The sequence below is a fragment of the Ranitomeya variabilis genome, chromosome 5 (genome assembly GCF_051348905.1).
Source record: "Ranitomeya variabilis isolate aRanVar5 chromosome 5, aRanVar5.hap1, whole genome shotgun sequence".
In the NCBI taxonomy this organism is placed as follows: Eukaryota; Metazoa; Chordata; class Amphibia; order Anura; family Dendrobatidae; genus Ranitomeya; species Ranitomeya variabilis.
Window position 1 is genome coordinate 666,106,606 of NC_135236.1, and position 19,367 is coordinate 666,125,972.

Genomic DNA, 19,367 nt, shown 5'->3' on the forward strand with positions numbered 1-19,367 from the left:
CATACTGGGTGGAGGATTATGTCGGGGCTATCCATACTGGGTGGAGAATTATGTCGGGGCCATCCATACTGGGTGGAGAATTATGTCGGGGCCATCCATACTTGGTGGAGGATTATGTCGGGGCCATCCATACTTGGTGGAGGATTATGTCGGGGCCATCCATACTGGGTGGAGGATTATGTCGGGGCCATCCATACTGGGTGGAGGATTATGCCGGAGCCATCCATACTGGGTGGAGAATTATGCCGGGGCCATCCATACTGGGTGGAGAATTATGCCGGGGCCATCCATACTGGGTGGAGGATTATGTCGGGCAATCATACTGCCTGGAGGGTTGTGTCGGGGCCATCACGCTGCCTGGAGGATTGTGTTGGGGCCATCACACTGCCTGGAGGATTGTGTTGGGGCCGTCACTGCATGAAGGGTCGTGTTGGGGTCCATCATACTGCATGGAGGGTCAGGTTGGGGCCATTATACTGCGTGGAGGGTTGTGTTGGGGCCATCATACTGCATGGGGGTTGTGTTGAGGCCATCATACTGCGTGGAGGGTTGTGTTGGGGCAATAATACTGCATGGGGGTTGTGTTGGGGCCATCATACCGAGTGGAGGGTTGTGTTGGGGCTATCATACTGAGTGGAGGGTTGTGTTGGGGCTATCATACTGAGTGGAGGGTTGTGTTGGGGCCATCATACTGAGTGGAGGGTTGTGTTGGGGCCATCATACTAGGTGGAGGATTATGTTGGGGCCATCATACTGCGTGGGGGTTATGTTGGGGCAATCATACTGCATGGAGGATTATGTTGGGGCCATCATATACTGTGTGGAGGATTATGTTGGGGCCATCGTACTGCATGAAGGGTTGGGGCCACTTTAATATATGTAGGGCCATTATACTTCATGAAGGGCTGTGTTGGGGGCTACAGTTGGGGCATCATATTTTGATGAGGGGGCTGCAAAGTTGTGAGATATGCTCTTGTGATCCCGCATAATTTTTACATTTTTTTTTTTGCTATGGTGCCTCTTGATTTCTATGCACGCCTCTGACCATGATGGCAACAACTTGGAGTTTTAGGAGGCCCATGGCTGCTAAGGCAATTGATCAGCACCCGATTAGGGGTGCTGATGAGAGTGTGGGCAAGTCCTAATATTCCCGTCATTTTTCCAATCAGCTTTTCTTTTCAGTGGCTAACAATAACAACATGACTTCATTCCATACCATATTCTTAGTCAGTTAAGGACCGGTCTTCCTATAACGCATTGCCCTACAGTGACCTACATGGCAGTTTTGTCAAAGCCCCAACCTGTCCCATCAATCTGTCAAAGGAAATTAGCACAAGGGATAAGTAAGAAGAAGAGACATTCTGTGCTTCAGTAATAGAAGAAAGGCTTCAATTCACGTGTAGACCCAAGAGAGTCCTCCCTGCACAATGACAAGTGATTTTAGGAGCATTTCTCCGAAGACCCTTAAAATCTCTTTCTGATGGGCCGATGTCAGTGGCAGAATGGGCACCGGCTTTATCCAACTCCGGGATGGAAAATCAATAGTTATGAATTAGCATCAAGAGAGATGAGAAAGGCACAATTAAAATTGATTGGTTGGTAAATCAACGGGGAGGAAGGGAAAGCTGGGACCCATTCACTTGCTTTAATATTTTGAATGCCAAATTCAGAACATTTAATGAAGGCCTGTCACTTGCCATAAATAGTTTTTTATGTATCCGATGTAAAAGCCGCTGTTCTCCTGAATCCGGCGATGTTTTTCTTTTGTTCCTGCGCCTCTCGGTTCCTGAGATATGGCCCTTTCTTCTCTGAAAATAAATCTAGTCTTTTTAGCCAAGTGGGTGTGGTGCTGAAAAAGACACTCCCCCAGATAAGATTTGAAGATCTCACACCCAGTTGGCTAAAAAGACTAGATTTGTACATCGGGAAGAGGAGGCCGTATCTCCGGAACGGAAAGAGGCAGAAACAAAAGAAAAACATCGCCGGATTCAGAAGAACAGCGGCATCTATGACAAAATGTCATTTTTAAGGCAGGTGACAGGTCCTCCTTAAAGGGGTTGTCTATTGAAAACATATGATCAGTGAGAATTTGATAATCGAGTGAGGGTCTGACCAGCGGGCCCCACATCAATCGGCAGAATCGGCAACTTATTTTCCCAATGCACATGCTTAGCCGCCACTCCAATAATTTTCCATGGAGGACCTAAACCAAAAACAATACCTAGTACAACTGGCCAAGAGGTTGACACTTAAAGGCGGCCGTACACATTAGATTAACGTAATCTGAAGCAACCGATTTTGGAGGGACCAACTTAAGTGTAAGGAAGAGTCTCAACTCTCCCTTGATGTCATAGAGAAGAATGATTGAGCATGACGGATTTCAATATGCCCTATCCTTTGTTCTCAGGGGAGATTAACCACTTGTGAGCTACTTATTCCACTCTCTCCTTAGAGAACATACGCACTCTCATCCAAGTTCTAGTCAACAATTATCCAATGTGGCCTTTAGCCAAAAAAGCTCAGACTATTGCTAGGAAGTCGTAGGGAGAATAAGCCATCACTGCCCCCAGTGGCTGGGGGTGGTACTGCTAGTCCAACACTTCCACCTCTCAGATAGGATGGCAACTCATTGTCTCCCCCAGTGGCTGGGCATGGTATTACAAGATCAGAAACAAGTCGTCATACTCTTAGTTGATGAGGGGTCTTTCGGTCTTGACAGGAAGGGTCGCAGTCATTCTGTAAGACCTGAATTTTGGGGAATCATTGCCTCGGGAGGCGAGTGTCAGGTATTTTCTGATTCCATGCCAAGCACTGGGATAACAACAATGTCGCAATTGTCTAATCATAGGGCAATTTCTATAAAATACCGCTTCAAAAGAAATATTCACAGCCCTACAGTAATAAAAAAATAAAGATTAGTCCAAGGTCGCCGATCACATTTTCCATAGAGGTACTTTAGTACCTCTCCTCCCTCCCATTCTGATGTTTACGGGGCAGTTACCTTATGATCCATTTTCCGGTAGATCGGTCACTTGTGGTTCATGCCTTTTGCTCACCGTGCACCGACATTCTGCAGAGTTTGAGCTTTTACACAGAAGCCAAATTGAAACAAAAAAAAAAAAAGAAGCATAGCTTCAGTGTAAAGCATGGGGGAGGAACAGTCCATGATGAGATAGGGGTGGAACGAGGGCAGAATTCCATTTTCGGAATCCCACCATGATAAATTTAAGAATCTAAACAGTAGATGAGGTTCATATGAGCGGAATACGGGTGCGGACTAAAGGCAGGATTTGACGAGAAGGTATAATTTTAATCAGAATGTCACAATTTAATCCAGGATATAAAGTTAATATAAAACATTCAATATGATGCATTTCCGTATATTCATTTATTAGCCATTTAATTTGCAGGAGATTATTAAATTGGCCAAGAATAAATGTCTTTTTGATGAAGTGCAGAGAGCAGACTAATAAATATGCAACTTATTAAAAACTCCAATATGTCGCCCGTCAGTGCCGCGCTTCAACATCGCCACTGGTACGGCGCCATCTGCTGGGGAAATTCTAATTAACATCCTCTTTGTATATAATCATCTGATATCTACATAGGATAGCTGAAATACCAACATATCATAGAGCGGCACTCTTACTAATTAGACCCCTCAGAACCCACCCAGTGCCCGACTGCCCATGTTCCTCCCCGCACTTTATGAGACCCTCCGTCGCAGTCATACGCCCCATCATTAGGCAGCTCAGGACCTGATATACAGTGAATGTGTGAATTTTGGACTGCGTTACTGCAATATAGACTATACTTATAGAATGGTGGTGCTTCATGACAATTTGTGTATCCATCTATCCATATTTCCCAACAGTCCAGGAGCCTGTCACTAATTTGGGGAGCTGCCCCGGGTATGTCCCATTGTCAACTTTATCTGTGGCCACAGTTGCTGTGGGGGCTTCATACTTGGTGTGGGGAGAATATACTGTGAGGCTTCATAGTGTGTGGAAAAATATACTGTTGGGCATTGTACTGTGAGAGTAAATTTACTGTGGTGGCATCATACTGTGTTTGTGGATAATGTACTGTGGGGGACTCCTACTGTGTGGGGGGAATGTACTGTGGGGTACCATACAGTGTGAGTAAGGGGGATGTACTGTGGGGGCATCATACTGTGTGTGAAGAATGTACTGTGGATATTATACTGTGCATTAGGAGAATGTACCATGGGGTCATCATACTGTGTGTGGGGAGAATATCGTGGGGCATAATACTGTGTGTGGCGGGGAATGAACTGTGGGGGTATCAATGTGTATGGGGGAATATACTGTTGGGCATCATACTGTGTGTAACAAAATTTACTAGGGGCATCATACTGTGTAAGGAGAATATATTGTGCGGGCATCATACTGTGTGTGTGTGTGGGGGGGATATACTGTGTGTGGGCATCATACTGTTTGAGGGGAATGTTCCATGTGGGCATTATACTGTGTGTTGAGGGAATGTACTGTAGGGCATCATACTGTGCTAGTAAGGGGGGATGTACTGTGGGGGCATCATAGTATGTGTGGGGAAAATGTACTGTGGAGCATCATACTGTGTTTGTGGGGGTGGGAATGTACTGTGGGGGTATCCTGTATCTGAGGTGAATGCAACATGGGGACATCATACTGTTTGTGGGGAAAATGTACTGTGGGGTATCATACTATATGTGACAGGAATGTACTGTGGGGACATAATACTGTGTGGAGGGATGTACTGTTGGGCATCATCTGTGTGTGAGAAAATTTACTGTGTGTGGGGTCATACTATATGGTGGGAAGGCACTGTGGGGGCATCATACCATGTATGAGGGGAATGTTCCACGGCGGCATCATACCGTGTAGGAGGGGGAATGTTCCATGAGGGCATCATACTGTGTGGGGGTATGTACTGTGGGGCTATCATACTGCATGGTGGGACTGTCCTGTGGGGTCATCATACTGTGTGGTGGGACTGTACTGTGGGTCATCATACTGTGTGGTGGGACTGTACTGTGGGGCCATCATACTGTGTGGTGGGACTGTACTGTGGGTCATCATACTGTGTGGTGGGACTGTACTGTGGGGCCATCATACTGTGTGGTGGGACTGTACTGTGGGTCATCATACTGTGTGGTGGGACTGTACTGTGGGGTCATCATACTGTGTGGTGGGACTGTACTGTGGGGCCATCATACTGTGTGGTGGAACTGTACTGTGGGGACATCATACTGTGTGGTGGGACTGTCCTGTGGGGACATCATACTGTGTGGTGGGACTGTCCTGTGGGGCCATCATACTGTGTGGTGAGACTGTACTGTGGGGCCATCATACTGTGTGGTGGGACTGTCCTGTGGGGCCATCATACTGTGTGGTGGGACTGTACTGTGGGGCCATCATACTGTGTGGTGGAACTGTCCTGTGGGGACATCATACTGTGTGGTGGGACTGTACTGTGGGGTCATCATACTGTGTGGTGGGACTGTACTGTGGGTCATCATACTGTGTGGTGGGACTGTCCTGTGGGGCCATCATACTGTGTGGTGAGACTGTACTGTGGGGCCATCATACTGTGTGGTGGGACTGTCCTGTGGGGCCATCATACTGTGTGGTGGGACTGTACTGTGGGGCCATCATACTGTGTGGTGGGACTGTACTGTGGGTCATCATACTGTGTGGTGGGACTGTCCTGTGGGTCATCATACTGTGTGGTGGGACTGTACTGTGGGGCCATCATACTGTGTGGTGGGACTGTACTGTGGGTCATCATACGGTGTGGTGGGACTGTACTGTGGGGCCATCATACTGTGTGGTGGGACTGTACTGTGTGATGAGCTTTTTTCTACCCTTCCAATTCATTTCTATTAAAAACAGTCTAATTCTTGGAAAAGGACATTTTGGAGGGCAAATTACAAATTCAGCGTTTTTCTTTTTGTTGCAATTTGTCTTTGTAAGAATTCCTTTGAGAGCGAACTTTGAGACCAGATTAATAAATGACTCTCTTATCTAATGTTCAAGTGCTCTCCCAGGTGAGGAAATCTTGAACAAAAGGCAGCAAGTACACAGCAGCAGCAAAGCGAAGGGAACGAACCAGGAGCTTGGAGCTAAGCCTTCATATAAAGAGATATACCAAGAAATGTAAAGCAAATCTTCACCTCTCATTTTTTTAAGTCCTAAATTCTGTGAGGATTCATTTCTTTATATTTTTTTACAAGGTTCACAGCTCTATTTTGGGTTGCAAAGCTTCAAAATCAAAACAGTAAAAATGTGAAAATTCTGATTGCCTGAAGCCACCACTAGAGGGAGCTAACTGCACTTGGATTATACACTGGCTCCCTCTAGTGGTGGCTGGAGAATATGGTCACCGTAAAACAAAAAAATACTAGATCTGGATATCCTGAGCTCTGCAAACTTTCCAATGCAACGTGGCTTGAGATAGACAGGTTAATACCTGCAGATCCTGGGAAACACCCAAGGTGGATCAGGGAACAAAGATAGTAATCTTCCAAGAAATACCACGAGAACGGGAGGAGATTTAGTAATCATTACCTTCCATGAAGCGAGGATGCAAATACTTAATGACGTGTTACCAAGATAATCCTATATTGAAAATTATAACTAGCACCCACTAGAAACTAGTATTTAGAGAAGTTTCTATTAGTTTGTTAGTATATGGTCATCAGCTCAACTTTTTGTCTACTTAAAGTGTTTTTTCCCCATCTTCACAGATGGGTATTGTTGGATAGAGCTTGTAAAAACAATCACTTTTGCAATTTATTGCTTTTTAAAATTTACAACCGTTCTTGAGATATTAACACTATTCTTTTGCTTACAGCTCATTACCTAGGAGACCGACCACTGCTGCTGCTTAGCTTGTGGTCAGTCTCCAAGGCAACGAGCAGCAAAAGTGTTAATATCTCAAGAACGGCTGAAAATTTTAATAAGCAGTAATTTGCAAAATTGTTTGTTTTTATAAGCACTATCCGAAAATACCCATATATGAAGATGGGGAAAAAACCCTTTAAGGAGTATTGAAGACTACTCTATTCAGAGTCTATGACAATGCCGAAGATAACAGTAATGCAAGGCATGTGTTACATATCGTAATGCTCCATTCAACTTCTCCTGGTCACAGTCTTGGAGTATTAGCGGAGGAAAGGGGACCTAGTCCCTTAATTCTGGTGATCAGTGGGGGTCCCACATCAATCTAACTTTTCTCAAGAATAGGTGATAAAAAGGGTATTCCAGTCTTCCAAAAAACTTTTTTATACCCTTATATACTGGGACATAAAATAATGTCCCTCAAATTTTCTAATTTTTCTGCCAATCTTTTAAGGGCAGACTATAAGGTTATGTTCACGTATGGCAGAATTGATGAAGGTTTGCAGTGTGAATTCCACAGAAAATTCCACTATTTTTTTTTTTTTTTTTTTTTTTTACAGTTAAGTATCCAAAAAAAAATAAAAAACATTTGTATACAAAAAACAACCCTCAACCTGACCAAATTACCCCAAAAGTAAGTAGAAAATGATTAACACAAATTTTCAGATTACAATTTTTTTTTTTTTTACAATACTAGATTTTTGTAAACTATTTTTCAAATTTAAAAATAAATATATATATATATATATATATATATATATATATATATATATATATATAATTTTTTTTTTATTATTATTAATAAAAAAAACTACATTGGTCTTTAAAAATAGAATTAAAAAAATTAACATCTAACAAAGAAAAAGAAAAAAAAAAATAAAACTAAAAAACCCCCCAGCTGAATGGCATTGGGACCTGAAAGCTCAGAATGCCCTGGACTTGAAGTGGTTAATTCGGTGTTGAAAATTTTCGGGTTATTTATTTATTTATTTTTTTTTAACCCTCTGAAGGCCAGACATAAATGTATATGCTATTATATTAAAATTACTTCACAAATTAGAATTCATACACAAACTGACTCAACAAAATTTTCCCGGATGGTTCATTTTTCCTGATAAACCGGTTGGGACAAAAGCTTTTATTATTGAGTATCTGGGCACATGACCAACCTAATGACAAGCGACGGGCAGGTTTATACGCTAGATTTCATATTCAATTCCCTGAAAAATCCTTCTTGTTGGGAAGAGCTCAGCACTTGTAAAAAAAAAAATCTGAAAAAAAAACCAAAAAACTTTCTTACAAGCCACCTGCAGTTTCAATAATTTAGCTATCCTCCAGACATTGCAAAGTTATGAAATGATGTAATATACTTCATCAGTTTATTTTCCTTCCTTCTCTCCCAAAGTGTTACAGTTTATGCTCCTTTAGAAGCTGATTTTAACTGCTGCTCAGCAAAGATCTGTCCACTGTATTCAAGACAGTCGGTGAACAGGACTTTCCCTGCCTGAGCCTCTCTGCTCCTCACCCCTTACTCCAACAGTGAAAGCCCCCATCACAGTGGTAACTCACATACCTCCTCAGCGCCATCCTACTCACCATGGTCACCGCAGGGCGTCTCCTCGTGTCTGGTCATCTCATTGAGTTGCCTTTTGCAGCACTCCTCTGCACTGCTGCATCAGCATGCATCTTCCATTTGGCCTTAGGGGACCATGGCCAGTCTCTGCAGGAATCTAACCCTGCTGTGTCCTACATAGATCAGGTTCCCAGGAATATCCTGTGCCAGCCTGCCTCCCACCACTCTGCTCGAAAGTAGGACCCTGGTTAGTTTGTTGGCTAGTGACCTGTTTATGCATTTGCTTGTATTGATTCTCAAATTATCGACCCGGCTTGTGTAACCGTCCTGTCTGACCTCTGCGCTCCCAACCTCGGCTTTATACTCTAATCCTGTGCTGCCTGCTCCAACTTCGGCCCATCTGATTACACCTCTGTCTCACCCTCCTGTACCCCGTTCCCCGACTCTGACCCTCTAGTCAGCTGCTGCAGTCCCATGGACTGCCCTGGGGTGGCACCTGGTGTCTACCGGCAGCCCAGCTTATCCTCACCATAACAGGCCCTAGTGATGACCTGGTAGACACTTAGTCATGCCCCTCTATGGTAAGCCTGGCCCGTGGCACAGTGAGTGTCCACACCCACCAGCGTTACAGTCCCGTTCACTGACTGAGTATAGTGGGCAGATCTCAGCTGAGCTGCAGTTAAAAGCAGCTTCTAAAAGGAGCATGAATTGGGCATTGAAACAGCAGTTTTGATAAAACATATTGCAAAAAAACACAAATAAAAAAATTAAATTCCTTTTTCGTACAAAAACGTTTCTGGAGAAAAAAGGGTATAGCTTTGTATGTACATCTCCTATGCACATTTGTTTGCAGGACCTTCATCCAGGGGCCATGTTGATAGTCTGTGGCTTTTGGTCCAGAGGTCTGAGAACCCATTTCTACTTGCTGGCATCTTCGCCACCTCTTCTGACTTGCATGACACAGAGAACCCATTCATTTAAATGGTTAATGTGTAATACTTTATATCCCTTGTGGAGGCGCTGTAGGAAAAGGAACACTGAACTGATCACTGACCATCCCAGCAGGGGGACACTTCGTGATTACATGTTCTCTAGGGACCCTTCTAAAAGGTAGAAATTGGCCAAATTGGACATGTCTGGCATCGCTGCTCTGCAGTCCCATCCTGAATGGAGCAGAGGGGAGAATGCTCCGGCTCTGCTCCATTCAGTGTCAATGGGACTGCCGGAAATAGTCAAGTCCTGTATTTGGCAGTCCCATGAAAAAAATTAATGGAGTGGAGGCTGAGCGTGAGCAGGATGAGACTGCAGAGCTCCATTCTTGGGGTTTCAGAGCCTACATCTATAGATTATCAGATCCCAGCAGTTGGATAACAAAGTTAACCGACCCTCCTTTGGATAAAGGAATTACTTATTTTATCAGGAATAACGCTTTAAATGAACATGGTGTAATACCCAATTTGTCCTGCGGGGGCACTGCAGGAAAACGGAACACGATGCCAGGTTACCCACAAATTGATCGCTAGGGATTGCAGTTAGGGTACAGATGGTGATCAGCTTATTTTAAATGAATCCTTCCAATAAGTAGACAGTCCAAAGGGGAGTACCCCTTTACATTTAGGGGTTGATTACTTTCCCACCTGTAGTCTATGCACGTTGGCTGATTACAGTAATCGTGCGCCCAGTCCCGTTCTGGAATAAGTGATCGAGTGTGATAAATGTGAAATGATAGGAGACATCTGCTGGGAAGGGGCGTGTATACTTTTTCAAAATTAGGTCAATACGTTGCGTAACTTTTAGGTTCCAGAAAAAAAAACAAACCTGTGAATGTACCCGAGCCGACATTTCTGTACCGCGCTAACAACAATTACATCACAGCAATCACCAGCCGTGTCCTGGGGCCGTGGATTTAGAAAACAAGAGGCGGCAGCAATGATCGGAGCCCTCTCCTCCTGTCATTATTAATGGCGTCCTTTTTCCAAACAAAAGGACTACAATGCCCAGCAAGGCTGCCTACAAAAAAAAAGGTCAAAATACTACCGTAAAAACATGGCGATAACACGTGCGAGACAAGACAGAACAGAGAACATTCCTCAGACAAGCCCGAATGTCTTACAAGTGCAGCTGCCTCTCTGTTTTTGTCTATCGAGGTCTTCCTGAGAATGGGGTGCCAATATTTTTGCAAATAAATCCATTTAATAGTAGATGGTAGCACCCTGTCTGCTTCTTCTAACACGTCTGTTGTCATTTTGAGGAAATGGTTTAAATTCCAATGAAAGTACTGCGGAACCTCTCGTCATTCCTCCTGAAAATGGAGAAATTGACAACAGGGTGTTACCATTTCCCTTTTCTATACATATACAGTCACAGATTCAGTAAAAAACGCCAACTAGGGGCATGTCCTATCAATACAAGGAATGGTAACACCCAGTTGTCAATTTATTTATATATTGCCAGGAGGAATAACTGAGGAATGGAACAATAAGGAGTCTAAGGAAAGAGGTTTCGTGAGGAAAGTAAGTACATACTAAAACAGACATGTCAGGAGGGGATATAGGCTTTCTTCTAACACCTCATAGTGGTAGGGAAGATCTAAAGCTGAATCAGAAGAAGGTGTAATAGTGGTCTGCCAAGAGGATACAACAAGATGGAAGGAAGGAGAAGGAGAAGTCTGCAGTGGCGGTCAGGACGAGGAGGAGGATAAAAAAAAAAAAAAAAAAATACAGAATTGCCCTCAGAATCATCTAAAGGTCAGAAGAGTCCATGCAGAGAGGTTATAAGGGGATAGATGACATTTTGGGAAAGGCGAACAATCTTCCATAAATGTCCTTTTTTGCCTGCTCTGCCTCATAACCGCAGCCATCGAATGGGTAGACAATGCTCGTGTTTATGTAACCAGACGAACCCAAGAGGCTAAGTAGGCCACAGAGGGAAGAGACGTGATCCGCAGTGACAGTCACGACAGGAGGCGAGGAGCAGCCGCCGCCGATGCCACAGGGGAGGACACGCTCCGCTCACACATAGCAAAAAACAAACAATGGGAAAAAAAACACAAAAGTACAAAAGGGGCTGTACAGCGCCACCCTGGAGTACAGGTTGTGTGTGGTATTACAGCTCAGCTCCTTTACTACCACCCCAATAACAGCCGCGAGACGTGCAGGAGCGGAGACTCGGACATGTTATTCGAGCACACCGAAGACACCCGGTTAGCCCCCGAGCATGCTCAGATAACACCTTATCCCAGGACGCTCGCTCGTCACTAATAAACACAGTATATGGCAGTAGACACCATTATGTACCAGGCTATAGTGACAAGTGTTGACTCAGTGACTCAGGCGCGTGTGTGATCACAGGGCACAGCCACACATAGGCCTCTCAGAAAACATGGCTGACAGGTTGGTTACCCTTACAGATTGCACCCTGGGCTTCACCCAACTTTCCTAGAATCCTGAATGAACAGTTGGTACACAGGGGCCTTATTCTGCCCAGATATTCTCTTCATATAGCATCAGTGCCGGCTGTATTATACAGCTGTGATCGGAGCAACTTAACCCCTTGAATGCCAAAGTCAGTAGTGTCAGCTGCATTTAAGAGGTTGAAAATGAAGGAAGGTGTTCTGTCTGACCCCCTTCCACAACATGATCGTCGTGGCAGTGAGGGGGCTTATAGAAGGACCCCCATGTTTGTACACCCAGGAAAAAGGTACTTGTACAATAAATTGTAATTTTCCAGTTGTACAAGTGATGGTTCGAGTCGTCTTGGGGGGAAAAAAAAATATATAATAATAAATTTATATTAGTAGATATAAAAATGTTAAATTTAAATAAAAAAAAAATCATTTCTGCAAGCATAGTTATGCAAACAAACAAATAAATGATCAGAATTTTTATGCAAGACAATAAAAAAAAAAAAGGTAAATATAATTTAAAAAACACTTCATATTGTTGCATATAAAATTAGGCAAACAAATAAAATATCAGAATTTTTATGTCAAACAGTGAACACAGAGACAGGAGGAGAAAAAAAAAAAAAAAGTCAATATGACAGAATTGCTGTTTAATGGTTATTTCAGTTCTTCCACCCCCAAATAACAAATGTAATAAAAAGATAAAAATGGCAGATAAAAAGTGCAGCTTGTATGGCAAAAAAAAAAAAACACCCAAAGTTTTATCTCTTCAAGGGCAAAAGGACTTTGTTGCCCAAGGGCCAGAAAACGCTCGGAGCCGGCGCTGCCCGAATGGCCAGTCTGACTAGAAAGACAACAACACAGGAGAAAAGCGTCCATCGCCATATAATTAGGCACATTTTTCATTCAGGGCTGTGGGAAAGTTGAGTAGTGCGGAATAGGAGCTGCCATAGTGGATGTCACCCAACTTTTCCAGAAACAGATAAGCATTAGTGATTTTTTTTCCATCATGCACCAATAACGCCATATAATGAGCCCTCGCTCGTACTCACCGTCCAGACCCCCATTCTCTGTGGGATTATACAGCCTTAAAGGTCCGCTGGGCAAACAGGGGTTGGATTTCCTCCTAAAAGCCACTCTCCTAAAATCATCTGAGCTCATGGTTGCCAAATCCAGGCAGATGTCCAGATAATAATCCCCGGGTCCGCTACTCCTCAGATGCCCCCAGAATGTGCATTTAGAGGGGTCCTGTATGCAGAATCAGCTCCTGGGATCTGCAGCTGCTTCACACTGAGCCAGAGAGTGCAGCAGCAGCACAGAGGAATGCAAGGCTACACCCATCTCCTTAGCCCCGCCCACACCTGGGGGAGAACAGCTCACCTGAGGGTCACAGCTCCTGGGTTACCTGTCTAATCCTCCGGTTACTATGGCTGAGGCGTTCCTAATATAGAACAATGTGCTCACATGGCTTCCTGCAAACACAGGAACGAAAACTCTGCGGGCACGGTGCAAACATGGAGGGCTTTGTACACTCTGATCCTACAGCCAACCACGTGTAATTATTCGGTTCGCTGCCATAGCCCTGAACGTAAATCCCCAGGACGAATTGCGCAAAATGCCCGTTGGGACTATTTATTTCCACTGGTGCACCGGAGGCCATGCAAAGGAAAAACGTATTACGTAACAGCGCAGTGTATGGAGCGTCTAATCCTTGCAATCGGCCAGGTCCAATAAATTATAGGGCAAGTCGGATACTCCTCTGCAGGATTCACAGCTCTCTCATGGCGTCTTATAATAATTAACTGTATGAACTCGCACTCATTATATAATTATGTCCTCTTGCTGCACGGTGACATGTTTATATAACGTCAAGGGTGTTCACGTCAAAAAGCCAATGCAAATAACACTATTACTCAATATTACCCCTGTGTGAGTACTGCCCCCTATGTACAAGAAGATAACTACTATAATACTGCCCCTATGTACAGTAATATAACTACTATAACACTGCCCCTATGTACAAGAATATAACTACTATAATACTGCCCCTATGTACAAGAATATAACTACTATAATACTGCCCCTATATACAAGAATATAACTACTATAATACTGCTCCTATGTACAAGAATATAACTACTATAATACTGCCCCCTATATACAAGAATATAACTACTATAATACTGCTCCTATGTACAAGAATATAACTGCTATAATACTGCCCCCTATATACAAGAATATAACTACTATAATACTGCTCCTATGTAGAAGAATATAACTGCTATAATACTGCTCCTATGTACAAGAATATAACTACTATAATACTGCTCCTATGTACAAGAATATAACTACTATAATACTGCTCCTATGTACAAGAATATAACTACTATAATACTGCCCCTATGTACAAGAATATAACTACTATAATACTGCTCCTATGTACAAGAATATAACTACTATAATACTGCCCCTATGTACAAGAATATAACTACTATAATACTGCTCCTATGTACAAGAATATAACTGCTATAATACTGCCCCCTATGTACAAGAATATAACTGCTATAATACTGCCCCTATGTACAAGAATATAACTACTATAATACTGCCCCTATATACAAGAATATAACTACTATAATACTGCTCCTATGTACAAGAATATAACTACTATAATACTGCCCCTATATACAAGAATATAACTACTATAATACTGCCTCCTATGTACAAGAATATAACTACTATAATACTGCCCCCTGTGTACAAGAATATAACTACTATAATACTGCCCCTATGTACAAGAATATAACTACTATAATACTGCCCCCTATATACAAGAATATAACTACTATAATACTGCCCCTATGTACAAGAATATAACTACTATAATACTGCCCCTATATACAAGAATATAACTACTATAATACTGCCCCTATATACAAGAATATAACTACTATAATACTGCCTCCTATGTACAAGAATATAACTACTATAATACTGCCCCCTGTGTACAAGAATATAACTACTATAATACTGCTCCTATGTACAAGAATATAACTACTATAATACTGCCCCTATATACAAGAATATAACTACTATAATACTGCCCCTATGTACAAGAATATAACTACTATAATACTGCCCCCTATGTACAAGAATATAACTACTATAATACTGCTCCTATGTACAAGAATATAACTACTATAATACTGCCCCCTATATACAAGAATATAACTACTATAATACTGCTCCTATGTACAAGAATATAACTGCTATAATACTGCCCCCTATGTACAAGAATATAACTACTATAATACTGCCCCCTATGTACAAGAATATAACTGCTATAATACTGCCCCCTATGTACAAGAATATAACTACTATAATACTGCCCCTATGTACAAGAATATAACTACTATAATACTGCCCCTATGTACAGGAATATAACTACTATAATACTGCCCCCTATGTACAAGAATATAACTACTATAATACTGCCCCTATGTACAAGAATATAACTACTATAATACTGCTCCTATGTACAAGAATATAACTACTATAATACTGCCCCTATGTACAAGAATATAACTACTATAATACTGCTCCTATGTACAAGAATATAACTACTATAATACTGCTCCTATGTACAAGAATATAACTACTATAATACTGCTCCTATGTACAAGAATATAACTGCTATAATACTGTCCCCTATGTACAAGAATATAACTGCTATAATACTGCCCCTATGTACAAGAATATAACTACTATAATACTGCCCCCTATGTACAAGAATATAACTGCTATAATACTGCCCCTATATACAAGAATATAACTAATATAATACTGCTCCTATGTACAAGAATATAACTACTATAATACTGCTCCTATGTACAAGAATATAACTACTATAATACTGCTCCTATGTACAAGAATATAACTACTATAATACTGCCCCTATGTACAAGAATATAACTACTATAATACTGCTCCTATGTACAAGAATATAACTACTATAATACTGCCCCTATGTACAAGAATATAACTACTATAATACTGCCCCTATCTACAAGAATATAACTACTATAATACTGCTCCTATGTACAAGAATATAACTACTATAATACTGTTCCTATATACAAGAATATAACTACTATAATACTGCTCCTATGTACAAGAATATAACTACTATAATACTGCCCCTATCTACAAGAATATAACTACTATAATACTGCTCCTATGTACAAGAATATAACTACTATAATACTGTTCCTATATACAAGAATATAACTACTATAATACTGTTCCTATGTACAAGAATATAACTACTATAATACTGCCCCTATGTACAAATAACAGCTACAATATTTTTCCTTAAAACAAATGTTAAAATACTGACTGTCACTTCTAGTCTTTCACTTTCTATGTTCAGATTCGCTGATCTTGAATGTTACTGACAACTACACTAAGAATTAAATAACTGACAGTAAAAGCAAGAAATGTAGCACAAGCACAATGTAATGCGGTGAGAACATGCAGTATAATGGTCATTACTTTCAGCAGAGAAATCACCTGTCTCGTAATATCATTATTATGGTCAGCTAATTGTGCATTACAATTTTGTCCCGTCTTCTATAGGTTATTATGAGGTGACATGCCTAAAATTTTTAATGTAATGGTAAAGTAAGAAATCTCGCACAGTCTGTGTAACATATTACATACCGTATGTGTTACACATGGTGTACAGGGCCTTAAAGTACCTAAAATCCTAAATTAGTAATAGTTATCCAGTCCTGCAGTGTATTACATAGCAAAAGCAATGGAGGTCTTTCTCACAGGCTCCTCTGGGGCGGGTCTTTAGGCTGCTCTGCATTATTATTACCCTCTGAGCAACTCCCCCTTGAAAAGGTCCTAAAAATAAAAATTGCCCATATCTGTGGAACTGTATGGCATATTTTTTAAAAAAGCAAAAATCAGAATACTCAAGGGAGCATAGGGAATAAATTCGGAGTAAGAACTGGACACTTTTGACCTGGTGACATGTTCTTTTTAAAGTGTGTCTGGTCAGTTTTCCCAGTATATAATTATGTTCTTCCTGGCATGGGTGGAGATAGGAGCAGAGGAATAGTAATAAAGATTTAAGAGAACATCCTTCCATTAAGGAACAAGTGTCTACTCGTATCCCTGCTCCACATTCCTGAAGACTGCAGGTAGTCCCCTCATCCAGGAAAGAGGATGACATAATTCGCCACACCTACGTTTTGATTCTCCCATGGTGCTCCACACAAAGTATGATGGCTCCACAGTCCCCCCCCTCAGAATGAGCTAAAAGACATTCACACACTCACCTAGTCTAATTCCCGAGTTGAGAGGAGCAGCCCTGCGTCACTCTATGTTCCGAGAGTCTCAGCTCAGTAGGCACCTTCTAGCCAATGATGGAGCAGAGAGCTTACACAAACTGGATGGTGGAGCAGGGAGCTGATGGCTCTTTGCACCACCATTATATTAAGCTTTATTCGCATTCTACAGGATGCAGAAACTGTAAGAAAGTCCTTACTGAGAGTTGGAAGAGCCTGGAAAAATATGTAGACAATCCTCTTATCAAGCTGAGACTGAAGTTTATTCGAAGATACGCAGCAGAACTGTACATGGAAAGTCAGTGAGACAAAGCATGCAGGCACGAACAGGTGTCCAGACAGACAAAGTGACACTGGGGTATCTGGCGATGGTCTGGCCCCGAACTATATCATAGGGGCTTTTTATACATGATACAGACAAAGAAAGCACATTGCAGCAAAAGGGCGTATACATGATAACCTCATACTCCCGAGAAAAACATATATTCAAGAACAAAGCATACAATAGTTAAATGTAATGACATTAAGGCTTTTTTTTACCCCAAACTTCATTAGAACTCGTAAATCTCGATGTTCCTCTTAGCCACTCTCATTAATCACATCACAGGTCTTAGCCCTGTCCCATTATTCCCGCTATATTGACAACTATATAAGTCTATTTTCCAATATCACTACAACAAATAGACTTATTTATTACCATATGTTACCATTTATCTATTATCTAATTGCCCTGCAGCTTATCCAATTAACCTGTGTGTATGCCAGCTATACCTGCTAATGGCTATGATCTCATCTTGTGCCTCCAAGCTGTCTAAGGCCGGGATCACACATGCGAGAAACACGGCCGAGTCTCACATGTTAATACACGGCACTGCCGCCAGAACTCGGATCGGAGCGTGCGACCGCATAGCAACACATGGAGCCGCACGCTCCGCTCCTGACTGACCACGGCAATGCCGGGTATTAACATGCGAGACTCGTCCGTGTTTCTCGCATGTGTGATCCTGGCCTAAGACTTTCAGGAGTATGTCTTATTAGCTTTTTAGAGGCAGAATCAGTTGGTTTATAACTTTGCACAAGATGGCTGCGTGGTCCATCATAGCTGCTCAGAATGCGAGAACTTCTCATTCCCTTACAGATACAATTGAAACTGGGACATGCCATCCCTTTAAGAGCAGACTAATCCCGATAAGGACAGTTTTACACAAACTAGCCCCTATATAGGACTAGGTTGATGATTACAAATCTCAAAAGCTTGGTGGTTGCAGTTTCACTAGATGGCACTACCGCGTGAGCGTTCCAGAACATAATTTTAACAGTCTTTAGAACATAACGGCTTTTGCCTTCTCTCTCGCAGGCTCTTGCGGGTTCACATGGGTCTTACATTGCTGTTCAAACGTTGATCTTATCTTATACATTTATAGCCCATCCACCTGTTATAACATAATTGTGTCTGATAGGTCTCGGTCCTACTACTGGGACTCCCTCTGATGTTCATTCAGTCACATGGGAGTTACCAAAAACAGTTACCGTACTTGGTTGTTTTTGAAACTCCTATAGAAATGAATGGAGAGAGCTGTGTATGAGAGTCAACCTCTCCATTCACAGCAGCCTTTTTAGAAGGTAGGATTGGGGTTGAGGAACCCATGTTTTTGAGATCTAGGTCCTACCTCTGGCAACCCCACCGACCTTAAGACTGGGAGTCCAGTTACTCAGTTGTTGAAGCGGTAGCTGGTCATACAGAGGTGGCCGTACATGTACAGCTCTTTTCATTCACTTACATGGTAGTTACAAAAAACAGCTTCTTGGCTGTTTTTGAAACTCCTATAGAAGTGAATGGAAAGAGCTGTACACATGAGACAACCTGTTTATTCACAGCGGCCTCTTTCCAATTTTGGATGGGGGTCAAGAGACCCCAGTTCTTGAGATAGATGCTGGTCTATCTCATAGCCGAACACATTCAATTAAAGCCTCCTTACACATCAGATTTTATGCTAATCAATAGATGTGACTAGAAAAGCTGTTCCTCACGACAATTCTACCATGCGTTTCACATTAGCTTCCTCAGGGAGTGAGGTAAGGGGACAACAAAAGGAGTACACATAGTTTAAAAAACAGCTTACCGGTCATTTTAC

The 19,367-nt window shown here is 42.1% G+C and overlaps 1 protein-coding gene and 1 long non-coding RNA gene across 3 annotated transcripts in view; one reads left to right on the forward strand and one right to left on the reverse strand.

Moving 5' to 3' along the window:
- The window catches only part of FGD4 (FYVE, RhoGEF and PH domain containing 4), a 94,295-nt gene extending 80,998 nt beyond the window's left edge, over window positions 1–13,297 (reverse strand). Inside the window, exon 1 of one of the 2 annotated variants that reach the window (XM_077266658.1) lies at window positions 13,259–13,297. Coding sequence is in view for 1 of the 2 variants with exons in the window: in XM_077266654.1 (XP_077122769.1) it covers window positions 12,931–13,039 (109 nt within the window). In the remaining variant the exon portion in view is untranslated. Of the gene's footprint in view, window positions 1–12,930 lie in introns of both variants that reach the window. The other variant, XM_077266654.1, reaches the window with a different exon arrangement.
- LOC143776860 (uncharacterized) overlaps window positions 1–19,367 on the forward strand; it is a 76,614-nt gene that overhangs the window by 22,370 nt on the left and 34,877 nt on the right. The window lies entirely within an intron of this gene.